This window comes from Dama dama, chromosome 14 (genome assembly GCF_033118175.1).
Source record: "Dama dama isolate Ldn47 chromosome 14, ASM3311817v1, whole genome shotgun sequence".
Taxonomy (NCBI): domain Eukaryota; kingdom Metazoa; phylum Chordata; class Mammalia; order Artiodactyla; family Cervidae; genus Dama; species Dama dama.
In genome coordinates, this window is record NC_083694.1 from 56278177 (window position 1) to 56294013 (window position 15837).

General features: G+C 38.1%; 1 protein-coding gene across 4 annotated transcripts in view; it reads left to right on the plus strand.

Moving 5' to 3' along the window:
- RASAL2 (RAS protein activator like 2) overlaps positions 1–15837 on the plus strand; it is a 383912-nt gene that overhangs the window by 194269 nt on the left and 173806 nt on the right. For all 4 annotated transcript variants that reach the window (XM_061160792.1, XM_061160793.1, XM_061160790.1 and 1 more), the window contains exons 2-3: positions 2244–2371; positions 14228–14354. In XM_061160792.1, coding sequence (XP_061016775.1) covers positions 2244–2371; positions 14228–14354 — 255 coding nt within the window. The remainder of the gene's footprint in view (positions 1–2243; positions 2372–14227; positions 14355–15837) is intronic.

Below are 15837 nucleotides of genomic sequence, written 5' to 3' on the forward strand. Positions count from 1 at the left end.
ATACAACTGATGCCCTGAATACTGACCTGTTTACTTTGTACAGATCATCACCTATAGTTATGCATATTTGAGTAATTATAGCGTAAAACATCTAGGAAATCATCTGAATTTCCTTGAAGTCGGTCAGTTCCGGGAATACCTATCATCCTGTGATAAAAAGACTAAAAGTCTATGGAAAGTAATAGTAACGAAGACTCTCACCGAATAGATAAAATGTGCTTATTGATTATTGTTATTTACAACTCTCCTGCACTCATGGGCATTTGTTTTTGAATTTCTTCAGTTTGAAGTGCTCCTCTAGTATAATAACTAAATAGTAATAAGTAATGTATTTTAAATGTTTCCTACACTGTATTCCTGAGAGGAATTAGTCCTTCATGGCTAAAGATCTTTTGATATATCTTGAAACATCATAAAAGCCTTTTACTCAATGGATCTAATACGTGCTTATAGTTAAGATATGTTTCAAGTTTTTCAATAGCCCAAATGAGTAAACAGTTCATATTAAAAAAATTTTCAAGTGATTTTTTTGGATCTCACCTCTAAAACAAAGGCAAAAAAATAGAAAGCAAAAATAAACAACAGGACTATATCAAAATAAAAAGCTTCTGCACAGCAAAGGAAACCATCAATAAGATGAAATGGCAACCTACTGAACTGGAGAAAATATTTTTAAATCATATAACTGATGAGTTAATACCCAAAATATATGAAGAACTCATACAACTGAGTAAAAAACAAACAAAAAATATCCACAGCAGTCTCACTGAAAAAGGGGCAGAGGATCTGAACAGAAAATTTTCCAAAGAAACATAATAGATGGACAACACATATGTAATGTATTCAGCTTCCCCGATCATCAGAAAAATGCAAATCAAAATTACAGTGAGATATCCCTCACACCAATGAGAATGGCTATTTTCTAAAAGACAAGAAATATTAAGTGATGACAGAGATGTACAGAAAATGGATCCCTTGTGCACTGTTCGTAGGAATGTAAACTGGTGCAGCCACTATGGAAAACAGTTTAGAAGTTCCTCAAAAAATTAAAAATAGAACTACTATGCTGCTGCTGCTGCTGCTAAGTCATTTCAGTCGTGTCCAACCCTGTGCTACCCCATAGAGGCAGCCCACCAGGCTCCTCTGTCCCTGGAATTCTCCAGGCAAGAATACTGGAGTGAGTTGCCATTTCCTTCTCCATACAGCCCAACAATTTCACTTTTGGATATTTATCCAGGGAACATGAAAACACTAATTGGAAAAGCTATATGCATCCTTGTGTTCATTGTGTCAATATTTACAATAGTCATGAAATAGAAACAACCCAAGTGCCCATTGGTGAATGAATAGCATACTACTCTGCCATTGAAAAAGAAATGAAATCGTACCGTTTATGACGACATAGATAGACCTTGAAGGTATTATGCTAAATGTAATAAGTCAGAGAAAAACAAATACTGTGTGATGTCACTTATATGTGGAATCTAAAATCCAAAGTAAACAAAACAAAACTCACAAGTACAGAGAACAGCATGATGATCTCCAAGAGGATGGTGGGTGAGATGGGTGAAGGGGGTCAAGGGATACAAACTTCCACTTATGAGACTCTTAGAAGAGTTGAGACATTTAACTTTGATATATTGTATGCCTCCACCATAAGAGACTTGATGGTAGTATGTTTAGATCGTCTCTGTTTTTAAGATCTTACTGGCCTCTAGTGGTAATATGATGCTATAGTTTAACCAGTTCTAAAATCTTACAACTGACCAAAAATAAAGCCATTTTGAAGATGTAGGCTGTCAATAACTTCACTCTTTAAATTCAAGCTCAGCAGTACTCTTGAGTGTACATGCAGCAAGCAGCATCTTCTTCCAAAAGATATCTATCCTTTGTTCTTGTCTCTGAGTCACCCCCACATCTTTCTTTTGAATGATAACTGGTTTTGCCCTGAAGTGATCTCCCATTATTTTAGTGTATGTACACTGGTGATTACCATGTCAAATTTGTACTAACAACTCTTCCCAAAGTGTTTCAGCCCTCTTTTTTTGCAGACTATAGGGCACAATCATCCCTCTGTCAAAAACTGTTTATATTTTCTTCAGAGGAATTTTAACTTTTCAACTTAACTATTTAGGTTTCTGTTTAGACCGCCTCCCTTGATTTTGAAGCATCTTCCATGTGAAATGTGAGTTTACCAAGCATGGTGGTGACTTGTCACTTTTGTTTCTGTGTCTGTCACACAGATGTGAAAGGTCCACCCACCCACCGTCTGTCCTGTGGCCAGTCACCCTACACCGACACAACCACGTGGGAGCGGAAGTTCTGCATCCTCACAGACAGCCAGCTGGTGTTGCTCAACAAGGAGAAGGAGGTGAGGCGGGCTGTTACTGAGAAAAGCTACTTCCCTTTTCTGACCAAATTCCCAAAATAGTCTAGTTTTAAATTTGCATCTTGATGAGTTACACTTATGAAAATGGAGGCTTTATGAATGGAGACTCTTAAGTGGTTTCAAAGTGCTGCCAGTGTCATCGTGATGAATATGTGATTGTCACGAAGCAGTGACTTCAACAAGACCGGGCTGGATATTCACTATGGAATAGTGAAAGAGATATTGAGTTGAGTAATTTGGAATGAGAATGGGTTGGATTGTGTAGACCTGGCCCTGAAATTATATCATTCTAGCTGTTAGAAGGGCTTCCCTGGTGGCTCAGGTGGTAAAGAATCCACCTGCAATGCAGGAGACCTGGGTTCGATCCCTGAGTTGGGAGGATCCCCTGGAGGAGAGCTGGGCAACTCATTCCATTCTTGCCTGGAGAATCCCCGTGGACAGAGGAGCCTGGTGGGCAAGAGTCCACGGGGTTGCCCAGAGTCGGACATGACTGAGCAACTAAGCCCAGCACAGCTATTAGAAATTATATCAATCTTGCTTCTTACAAGTAACAAATGGCACATTCAGCAGATTAATTGAAAGAAGTTTAACTAAGGGAGTATACAGAGGTATGGCAGCAAAAGGGACCCACCAGAGGGTGATAAAGTACACATTAAAGCAGTTATCACCCTGGACCTTCAGGGCAAGGGAAAGGAACAGTTTTTCTGGAACCTGGAGAACTGAAGTTGCACAAGAGGGCCGATGACAGTAGCTATGGCTATACACAAGAAAACACAACTTCTACCAAAACAAAAATGGCCAGCAGGGAGGACGCACTGGAGAACAAACATGCCTGCTTTCTGATTTCTTGCCAGAGTTACCTACCGGCCAAACCTAACTTAAAGCCAAAGGAAAAGATTGCTTTTGATGTGTTCCAGAAATCTGTTTCCTAAAGCACAGCAAGAGAGAGAAAGGCAAAGAATAGATCTGGAGAAACAGAATGTACCAAGTCCAGGCATTGAGTTCTAGGTAAATTTTCTGTGCTTCTTAGTAAAAAAACCCTTGAACTTATGTATATTCCATTATTACTTTACTCAAACTGTTACAGTGTGCAAATTCTCCCACATCCAATAATTCGTTTGCCTCTTGGTGATTTATCAGATGGTTGACTTGTTAGGACCAGAAAACCATCTTGCTTCCAACCTCCACAGCATAAAAAAATGATGAGTATGATCTTTACAAAGAAGAGGGATAATGGGGAGGAAAAGAGAAGAAGGGATCTCATTCAATGAAGGAGAAGGATTAATTGCCAAAAACATATATAAATAACTAGAAAGCCGTTAAGTAGAGTGTTAATTCCATAAATCATCCCTCCGGAAAAGTGAATTCAGTTGAAGCAAAGCACAAAAAATACATTTTTAAATTCTTATCTGTGGATCCCTATACCCTTTTCTCGTCTCTCTCTCCTCCCCCTCTGTACCTTTTCTTTCCCATCTCTTCTCCTACTCAGCATTCTTTAACATTGTAAAGGCAAGGTCATACCAATAAAGCAATTTCGATTTTCATCTTTTCATAGGCGGTACTTACTTGCAAGGGCCTGGCTAATGTGCCCTCTATGAACTTGGTTATTCTTTTTCTCTAGTCTTTGGAAAATGTCCCTTACTTTTGTTACCATTTCCCTACCTGTGACCCTTTTCCAGTATTGTAATATAATTAAATTTGATTTTATTAAAATAATTCAATAAAGATCAGCCCTTTCTGGAACAGAATAGTACATGTTGTTTTATTTCTATTAAGTAGCTACATAATAAAAATTGGTAGGGTACATATTAGTATAGAATATTTCTAATTATCCAATCTGAATAAACAGATAATTCAGAATGCCCATTTAAATCAATCAACTCTGTCAGCAGCCTTTTATCAGAGCTATTAGTATGGAGTGATATGCACGTATCATTTACCATCTTTTTGCCCTTACCTACTTCAGTTTAGTACTGGAAGGAACCAAATAGCCTAAAGATACATAGCACAAGGTCAGGAGCATGCCTTATAGAGAACCATGATGTAACCCATGGATTAAATATTGCTGATCAATTGAGTAATCCAGGCTTGGACCCCCTTTAGTCCCATAAAATAGCTGTCCATGAGGAATGATGATTTCTAAAATGATTTCTACATACTTGGTCCCTTTTTAAAAAAAATGTGCTTATTTTTAATTGAAGGATAATTGTGCTATGGTATTGTTTTGGTTTCTACCAAACATCAACATGCTAGCCATCAAGAGTAGCCCTAGCCATCTGGGGAACCCTTGTCTGCTACTCACCACGTGACTCTGTAAATCCCCTTTTCTGTCTCTGCCTTCCCCTCATCCTTTCCCACCTCTTGAAACCCTTTCACTAGGTGCTCTGCAACTCATAGTCCCTCATCAGTCAAATCAGCTCTTTCTTTCACCCCTTCTCTGAAGGAGTTCCTTGATTCTAGATCTCCTGAGAACCTGTAGCTTTCTGAGGACACTGCCTTGTGTGAGGTCCTGTCAAGTGACGGCCGTTTTCCTCTCATGGCCTTCAGACTGTGCTGCCTGTGGTAGGCATCCTTCACCTTTCCTGGCTGCCTCCTGTCTGTTCACCCCCTGTTCCCCTATAAAGTCCGAACTCTGAGTCATCTTCTAGCCCCACCCCACACCGTCATTTCTCCTCATTTCTTACTGATTTTAGCTCCTGACTCATCATCATTATCTCCAGCACTACTCCTGCCTTCACTTGTGAGGATTCCAGTGTCTGCAGAGATGGTCCCTTCAACACACCGGCTCTAAGTTCCCCAAACTCCTCCCCTCCAAGAATCTTTTTGCCTCATTGCTACAGCTTCTTCACATTCTCAATTGTTCGTGTCTTACTATTTGACCATCACCTGCGATCTTTCTAACTCATCCTTTTTGCCAACAATTTTTCAATCCTTTTGGGACCTATGGGCCATTGATCTTGTCACTTTTCTGCCCCTCATACCTCTGTTACCCTCTCTTCCCTCTTCATCCAGCTTGAATTCCATGATCACTTATTTTAATCTTTGCATACTATTTCCTTGCTGCCCCCGTCCCTTTTGCATCATCTCATATTCACTTGGCAGTGTGATAGGTCAGTTAAATCCTGCTGCTCATCTGTCCTGCTCTGCTTCCACGCAGCATAATATGTCTGGAGAGAATCACTCCACCACACTGACAGTCTTTAACTAATGGCTGCAAACCTCATGTGAGCCTCTAATGCTCCTTGGCAATCACAAAACATTTCCTAGTCTAATTACTGTCCAACTCTCCTGGACTCGTCCTTCTCAATCTATGCGTGGTGAGGGACCAATTTTTTCTCTACCTCATCATGAATAAAAAAACACAATAATATGAATTGTGAAGCAAAATGAAATTTTAAAAAGACAAAAGTCTAAGTCCAAATTTTTTATTAGATTTAACAAAAAAATGAAATTGCAGTTCAATAATAGTCATAATAAGCAGAAATAGAATTACAAAAATTGTACATGTTTATGGAGAGCGTGCTGTAAAATGAGATGACTCTACTGGTAACATAAAGCACACTTCTTAATTTCTATGTTGTTAAATTGTTTAAACAAACAGCTTGTACAACAAAACAACCATACAGGACCTTGGACTATACTTTGAGTAGCACAATCCAGAATGATTTCTGAGATGGTTTTTTTACATTTCCTCATATATTCTGATTCCTTCTCTATGTTTCTCTATTACCCTCACTTATAGCTGTTATTTTGCTGCTTATTTCATTAAGAAAATTCAGGCACTCAAGAGAACTCTGTTACTGTGTCTACACATCCACCAGCAACTATTTCCTTATACATTGATTTCCCTCTTTCCAGTGTGGTTGGATTGCCCAGGGTCCAGCTGTCAGCCCCTCCCTGTGCCCATTCTTGTCTATTCAAGAAGATTTCACTGGCAGTTCTCCCTTATTTCTTTTACATCTTCAACTCTTTGCTTTCTGCTAGATTGTTCCCATCAGCATGCTATTATTTCTCCCATCTTAAAAGAAAAAAATAAGCCTGCTGATCTCACTTCTGTCTCCACTTACCGTCCCTTTCTCTGCTTCTCTTCATGCAAAAACTTTTAAAAACTTCTAGCCACTTTGTTTCTAATTCTTCTCTTCCCATTCTCTCTTAAACCTACTTCATTCACACTCTGACCTTCGCCACTTTGTGAAAATTGTGCTTGTTTAGCTCACTGGTGACCTCCACATTGCTAAATTCAGTGGTGACCTCCACAAGTGCTAAATTCACTTCTCACTTCTTGTCTTACCTAATCTTTAAGTTAGTGGCATTTAATGCAGTTGATCACACATTCCTTGTCTTATTAGAAGCACCTTCTTCACGTTGCTTTCCATGACACTGTGCTCCCTTAGTTTGCTCTCTGTCTCTCTGGCAGTTCCTTCTGGGTCATCTTTGGAGATTTCTCTCCTGCTCTCCAGATCTCAACAAGAGAGTGCTATGGAGTTCAGTCCATGAACTTCACTTCTTTAGGAATCTCATCCAATCTTATAACTTCAAATAACCCTCTAAAGCTGATGATCTTAACTGTGTGTCTTAAGTCAACACAACTCTTTTCTTGACTCATGTATCAACCTGCCCATTATACACCTTTACTTGGATATGACTTTGTCCATGTTTTAAGCACATCAGGCATGTTCCTACCTTGAGACCTTAGCCTTGACTTTCTGTCAGATATTTGCATGACTTACTTTCTTACCTTCTCCAACTCTATGCTTGTATATCACTTGCTCGGTATGGCTACTCTGACCAAATTAGTTAAAATTACAACCCCTCCCTGTATCTCCATTCAGAAATTCTGATCTAGTTACCTGAATCTTATTTTTTTCCCCTGTACTATTTACCACCTTCTAAAATGTTATATAATTTATCATGCTTATTGTCTCTTTTATGTAAGCTTTTGAAAACGTTACTTGCTCAGTCGTGTCTGACTCTTTGTGACCCCATGGACTGTAGCCTGCCAGGCTCCTCTGTCCACGGGATTCTCCAGGCAAGAACATTGAAGTGGGTTGCCCTTTCCTAAGGCAGGGGTTTTGTCTGTTTTGTTCAATATGGCACCCCTCAGTGCTTAGAACAGTTCCTGACACATAGGTAAATTCTCAACAAATATTAGTTGAATGAATTTTGAAAAATCCAAATTATAAACTTTTAATTCCTGAATATCCATTTTTTAAAATTTAAGTTTGCAAGGAGCCAAACTTTCTGTCTTTTCTTTTTTATGTGATAAATCTTCTCTCAACAATAGGTGTAATAACATATTTTTTTTTTTTCTAAGACTGGATAATAAAAGAGGAAAAAAATCCATAAGATGCTTTTCTGTTGTTGAATGTGGAATTCCATCTTTAGTTATTGAGCACCTATTATGTTGCAGTATTGTGGTTGCAAAAATGCAGTTTTGTTAGGAACACATTCAGGTAAATTAAAAGTTAAAACCCATTTGAAACTAGGATAGCTGGCAAGAGGTGAAGAACAAAGTTCTTTAAAGGCCATGCTAAGGAATTTAGACTTTATCCTGGAAATGATTTGGATCATGGAAAGGTATTTAACAGGGCAATGACATCACATTTGCTTCTTAGAAAAGGAACTCTGTTGATCATGTTGAAAATTGAGTGAAAGGGATTGGAAGGAAACAGATGAGTTATGTTACTGCAATAGACCAGGTAAGGGGTGACAAGTTTACAGAAACAGTTTAATGTCTTGAGACAGGTGTGTTCTACCATTATTAAGTAGGAAAAACTGGATTAAGTCTCTAGGATAAGAAAATGTTAAGGCATAGTTTTACCTGCTGCTTGGATTTTATTTAACATTCTGTTAATTTCATGGTAAGAAAAGATTAGAAATCTCTCTCTCTTTTTTTTTTTTTTTAGTGGAAGAACCCGAATACACTGTCACTCTTAAATTCCACCCACACGATCATGAGGAATATAACTCTTGTCCTTGGAGTTTTGTGTTGAACAATTCACAATTCCTTGAAACAAGGAGTTTAAAGAATTTCCTGCCAAAATTATCCTAAAAAGCTGTTTTAAACCTTAATCAACTAACTGATCATGGGGGTGTTTATCGCTGTGTTAATAAGATCAAGTAAGAGGGTTCTGTAAGGGTTTAAACTGAATCCTTAGCCAGACACTGTTGGAATGTGGGAGGATTATATTAGTCTAGTATCACTCATGTATTCAGTGTGTGGGATCTCTTAATGCTCTCTGTTAACTCTGCATGTTTCCTGTCAGCAGTGGAAACAGGATGGGGAGGGATGTACTGGGAAGCGTGCTGAATACACCAAGCTACCCGATTGGAAAGGTAGTAGAAGGATAGGCCTAGGCAGAATGCTGAGAGAGAAGTCTGCCAGGAATATCACCTTGAGAAATGATTCACTGATTCAGTAAATTGCTTCATGCAAATTGTGCCAAACAGACATTGCTTATGTGTTACGAAATATACTTCCCTGCCTGGATGCCAGGATAGGCCCCAGCTGGCTTGGCACCAGCATGGTTCAAAGAGGACGTAGGAGGCCGTTTGAATTCCATTTTGCTTGCAAGAGATAAGACCAAGTAAACTAGAGATTAAGGAGCTGAGGGAAATGGTAGGGAAGACAATCATGACCCCACCCCCACCCCCCGGAGTGCAACCAATACAAAAGTACAAAAGAAAGCTTAATTTCTGAGTTTCTTTCTTTTGGCAGTAACAAGCCATTAAGAACGGCTCCTTTTTTCTTCATTCAAACTCTGCTTTCTATATCTGGAATTTTAAAAGCTGGGATGCTAGTGTAAAGGGTTCAAAGTAGTAATAATGCAATTTCAAAATATTTAAAAAATATTTTTCTTCCTTTCAGAAAGCAGTATTTACACTCAGATATATTGATGAAAATAGCAGTTAGGCTTTGTGCAAGTAACTAAAATCAAGTGTTATTTATCTTGGAGTAAACTACCCATGGCATATTTCGTTCAGAGCTGCTTTTATTTATTATGTTATTCAGGAGATACATAATGTGCCCCTGTATGTGAATTCACTGTTCAGAGTTACAGAGAATAAGACACAATCCTTCCCTTCTCCCTAGTACCAAATTTAGTTGTGGGAATAGGATAAATAATTTTAAAATGGCATTTGATAAATAGCACACGTAAACTGGATAGAATAAAAGAAAAAAATCTATTTATTCTAAAGGACTATAGTTTGTTGTCATTAAGATGCTGCTGGCAATGGCCAATTACCAAAGGAAGCTTAAGAAACGAAGGGGGTCAGAGTTATGTGTTATGAATATTAATCTGTGGGATGTATTGGAAGAGGGAAAGATAGGAAGGAGACAGACCAATTAAGAGACCACTAGTCCTCTGATCTAAAATCTTGAATGGTTTCCCAGTGCTTCCTGAATTATGCATGGCCTGGTATTAAAGCCCTCCCGTGTGGTTATAATATATTTTGGTATTCTCTCCCACTTCTCCGCCTTAAGAGGCTCTAGCTAAATTGACTAACACCAGGTTCCAAAAGTAAAAAAAAAAATAGTATGTTTACCAACTTCTTGGCTGATGTTATATTTTTCGTTTGCCTAAAATGGCCCCCATGTCTACCTATCAAATATTCATTTATTCATTTGTGAGTTGTAACTATTTTAAGGTTTGCGAATCAACGGGTGAGTAAAGCTGTTAACTTATGTGGAATCAGTTGCACCGATGAATAATTATGATCCCATGTATAAGTATAGTGGCAGAGAAAGATCTGTTATTGGAGAAATCTCAGGAGATGTGCCCTAACCTGCCCTTAGGGGATTGATAGAAGGGAAGGTTCCTGAAGAGGCAATGCCTGTCCTAGGTCTCAGGGTGGATCAGAGTTGACCTGGCATGTATGGAATAGAGAAGAAACTGAGAAAAAAATCTTTCAGACTGAGAGAACAAACTCAGCAAAGGCACTGAACTACAACATAGGGAATATGTTAGGGAAACGCAAGCAAACTGGTGTTCCTAGAATGTAAAGTGCGAAGCTGGATACCCAAACAGTGGCCAGATTGTGGAAAACCTGGTATACTATATCAGGAACCTTGTACTTACTCTGTAAGATAGTAGTTTTAAGACACTTTTAGCAGAACAACCCTTACTTTGTAGAAAAGCTTACATAGAAGCCCTGTACAGCGGGTAAACTCCAGATTAGAGTGTGGTTGAAGCAGAGATGCGAAGAACTGACTCATTTGAAAAGACCCTGATGCTGGGAAAGATTGAGGGCAGGAGGAGAAGGGGATGACAGAGGATGAGATGGTTGGATGGCATCACCAACTCAATGGACATGAGTTTGGGTAAACTCCGGGAGTTGGTGATGGACAGGGAGGCATGGAGTGCTGCAGTCCATGGGGTCGCAAAGAGTCGGACAGGACTGAGCAACTGAACTGAACTGAAGCCGTTCACATCCACATACGAGCATACCACCTCTTCTTTGAAAACCACTGCAAAGGAGAGCAACTGAAGGCCATTAAGCCTCAGAATGACATGGTTATGATTGCATTTTTGAAATTCTCTGTTAACCCACATACAGGATAGATTTAAGGGGCAGAATATCACCAACAAAGAGAGCATATTAGTAGTTTGGATAAGAGAGAATCGGAGGCTTTTGGCACCAGCTTTGATGGAGTAACTGGTACAAGACTAGCCCTCCCATTGCAAACAATACAAGACTGGACTAAGAAATACACATAACAGCTATTATTTTTCAAACATTGGACAATAGGCAGCCAAAGACAGTGGTGGTCACCACTCTCCTTGAAGAAAAAGAAATTTCAGAAGATGCATAATATAAGCCAAGAGAGGTTGAAAGAAAGATAAAAATTTCTCTCATGTTATAGAACCTGAAAGATACACAATTTTTAGGGTAATTCAGTATACAAGTAAATGTGAACTTGTAAGCTAAATTAGGACAATTGGAACAGAAAAAATTGTTTTTTAAAACTGTCCTTTTAAAAACTAATTTTCTTTGGCTGTATGGCTGAGATTTGTAAAACTCTTGCTTAGTTCATTTGAAGATACTTGAAATATTATACCTCTAACTTTTAAGAAGCAGGTCAGTATCTTTAAAAGGATAATTTATGTAAGAAGCAAATCAGTGGTGTTGTAAAAGGAAATGATTCTTAAGAAACACATTTAGAATAAAAGTAAATACTATTCTTCCTTATATTGAGTCAGAAATGTCCTAAACTTAAGAGCAATGCTGTGAATAAAATCATTCATCATATTTTAAATTTCAACTGTGGAAAAAGAAAAGTCTGCATTGAAACTTTGAGAATATAATTGTGAGTGACATGTAGGCCCAAATAAGATGCTTGATATATTTTATTTATTCTCTTCTTAGGTATGATACAGATAAAGTATGTGATAATAGAAACCATGTCTTTCTTTTTCCTTTGCGTTTATGAATTTCCACAGAAAAGATTATAGGTCATTCCCTCCTAAAATATAAAAAATAACTCCTTTTTTTCTCTGTGGCTTAGGTCTTCATTAATTCAGATAATAGGCATTTTGGGGGAACTATTGCAAAAATAGTTATGTTTATTTAGGTTCATCTGTTTGTTCAAAGATCCAAACTACTTTCCCCCCCTCCCCCAAATTTACCTCCATTCTGTCCTAAGGCAGGTAGAGGATACATTTTTACCTTCCCTACTAGAAGGGGGTTATTTAACCTCTGGGCGCTACTCTTTTAATTATTTAAGTAGAGATCATTTCCATCCTGAAAGGGGCAGATGACTTAGATTACTGTTCATAAAGTTTTCTATTACAGAGCTTTTGGAAGAGTTAATGTCTTTACTGATGCTATTATTTGACATCCCCTTATGTTTTAGAATTTTACTTTTCTTAATTCCACTAGCAGTAACTGTAGTTATGGCAATGAGGAAACAGGGAATTTTTAGTCTTATAAAGTGTGAAAATTTTCAGTCCTTATGAAGACATGAGAATTTTGCTCTTCCGACTCTCAGTAATGCAGAGAAAACTTCCTTTGGTATCTCCCCTTGACCCAGTCATAGGACTTGAATTACTGAGGCAAAGCAGGAAGCAGATACACTTAAGCTCGTATCTGTCCCAGTTTTGCTGGATCAATTGATGTGCCCATAGTGATCACCTGGAGAAATAAATTATTCGTCATCTGTAAAAAGGGGATAATAATAATAGCTCCCTCATAATGTCACACATGTAAATTCCTTAGCCTTGTGCATGGTAGGAACCTAGTGCTAGTCATTATTGAAATTTGTTTAAAAATGTCTATATTGGAGCCATATCAGAGACTATGATTAACTGTTGCCGAATTGGTTGCCTGCACCCACACTGGGGTCCTAATCTAGGCCAAGGGGTCTTGGTCGAGGAGGTTCTTTTTCCCACTCAGATTCACACAACCAATAATAGCGAAACTGGTGCTGAGAATAGAATGGCACATGGTTTATTCAGTGACCAAAGAAATAGAGACTTGTGGGAATGTAGTTCGCAAATCAACTTCTCAACCTCATTTAGGTGGAGACACTGTTTCTGTAGAAGGATTGAGGTAAAAAGGACAGAATTGAGTAAAGAGAAGGAAGACTATTCATGAGATGCCTGAGAACAAGGGTGTGGTTTGTACACAGAACTGAGGCAGTACCCCTTTTCAGTCCTTGTATGGACTTTTCCAGTTGTCACAGCAATTGCCAATTGTCACAGCGCTCGTGGGTGTGTCGTTTAGCATGCTAATACATCAACAGTCAATGTATAATGAAGATCAAGGTCCCCTGGAGATCAGGTCTTCTGCCAGCTTGGGCCTAGCTGGCCCAAGCCAGTTCTTGTTTTTCTCTCTGTAACTTCCTCTTTTTGTAATTGAGCCTGAAACTCAGATAAGGGCAGTTAGTGTCCATTTGAGTGAGGGGCGGGGGCATGATTCTGAGGCCTTGGTACCATAATTCCTGACATAGTTTGCCAAACTATTTAAGATATTATGAACACTATTCTTAACTCCGATAGAGGTTACTAATAAAGTCTCACTGAGAAAAGTTTTTGCCCTTCTCCCAAAGTAAGATGACTTGGTTTTTTACAATTACCAAAACTGGGGGAAGAAAAAGGAACTTGGAGCCATCGCATTACTTCACAATGATGACTGGTGTGTAAATTAGAAAATAGTTAATGGCATTAGACATCGTTTATACCATTTGTCATTCTCATTCCATGTGTACAATCAGAAAGAAAAATTACGTGAGGAAAAAAAATATTTTTTTAGGATTTCAAAAACTAGTCTCACTTGTGGAAAAAATATGCCATTTTATGCGAGTATCTGTACGTTTTGACTGAAAACGTCTATAGGTATATTGTATTAACTATCTCTAAGTGCTTACTTCTAAAATTGGAGAAAATTTGGGTGATTTTACTACTTTTATCTAACAAAACCTTCTTTTACGAGAATTTTGGAGCAAAATCTTTCTGGTTGGCTGTATTTCCATTACCTTACTGAACGCTGGACAGAATTGGAACTCGTTCGCTGGTTTCTGATGTGAAAGAATCTTAACTTGCGTGGGTGTCTTGTGTTCCAAGCTCCCCAAGCATATACACACCTGAATGTGATTTGTACATACTTCATGAAAGCTCATTTACATACTCACCTTTCCAGATCTTTCAGTTTTCTCTTTTAAAGAAAAGCTTCCTGAAAGGGGTTAGTAGTACTTTAACCATTGTGTAGACTTTATTTCTCCATTTCTTCTGTCTTGCTCTGATGATTGCACACTCCTGTCTTCATCACTTGAAAATGTTATTCGGTCAGAAGGTACTCATGTCACAATTAAGCTTCATCTCTTTTTTGGTTTACTAGATACCTGTGGAGGGAGGACAAGAGCAGCAGACAGATTCCACCAAAGGGCGATGCCTGCGGAGAACTGTCAGTGTTCCTTCCGAGGGTCAGTTTCCTGAATACCCACCAGAGGGCGCCGCTAAACTGGGTAAGCTACTATGTAAAAGGAAAGAAAGTTACTAATTTTTATCCGGTAATTTATGGACTTGTTATTGAGAGTGTTACAATAGAAGAAAACATCCTGCATTTACTGTTAAGTAAGTACTTTAAAATATAGTCAGAGGTCATTAGAAAGTTTTATTCTTTATAACCAAGCGATAGCAAAGTTGCTGTCATCAGAGATAAACTTTATCTGAGCGCTAGTGTGGTTGTGGAAAAATCCTAGGCATGTCGATTGATGTGTTGTTTCTGGTTTTACTGCTTGGCTTTAAATTTTTAAAGAGTGTTAGATGGTCCTGTTGAGGCACTAGGGAGTCAGTTTTGGTTGAAAACTTAGTATTGAATGGCTTGTGTCCTGTGCACATAACTACTGGTGTTATCTTGCATAGTGTAAGGTCGGATTAGGCTAATTCACCTGAGCCAATTTTATATGGCCTGTATAAGTTATTTTCAGGCTTGTGTTTAGAGTGGCTGACACAAGGGAGACATCAAAAAAACCCCACTTGAGTTGTTACATACTAAAGGAATTAATGTCAGTATCAAAGCAGTTCTTTCTCTGTTTCTTACCAAATGAATCTTTTTGGCCTTTGCATACTTACCAATGGACATTTAGATAATTAGGTAATTTTAAGGGAATGTGAATAATATTAAATGAAATAATGAAAGAATTTGAAACATAAGCGTTGTTTTGGTGTTTTTACATTGTAGCAGTAGTATTTGTTTAGACATTTACTCATAGATACTTTGTAGGTAGGTGAAACAATCATTTATTGTCTCTTTTTTTGTTAGTATTAGGATGATTCTGTGATTTTGTTGTATTTTTTAAAATCAAGATTTTTTTGTTTGTTTTTGCCTTTTACTTCATATCTTTTCATTTTCTAAATGGAACTTTGTCAGAATTTGAATCCTTTAGTTCCCTTTTTATCCTGTGACATTTGTTGCTTTTCTAGACATTAGTCGGGTTAGCAAACACTTCTTCAAGGAGTCATACTTGGAAGAATCAAATTTTCCTCTGATCCTATTTCCATTGTACTTCTTTACTATGTGTTGAAACCAGTTTAGGTGTGGGGCTTAAGTTATATTGCAAACCTGCCTGGGTGTGACCATTTTATAGCCTGTTTGCATTTCATGTATAAGTTTTGTGTGAACTGGACTTGCCTTCTTTCAACTCCTCTGCTGTCATTATTTGTAATGTTATGTTGATGACTCTCTTTGTCACCTTCTCCAGGATTCTGTGACTATTCATGCTTTGATCCACAAAAATCAGTTGATTTTGAGGAAGTGCAATCATAGTCTTGAGTGATTATTGTGATTTTATAGAAAGGAAATATATAGTACATTGTTAAATTTATCACCAGCATTCCAGGTACAGGTCCCAAAGACAAACTAAGATGAAGTGACTAAGATGTGTAGTCCAGAGCTAGTTTTCTACCTTCTTTTTTTGAAAGCAGATTTGGTTCATGCTCGTCCAT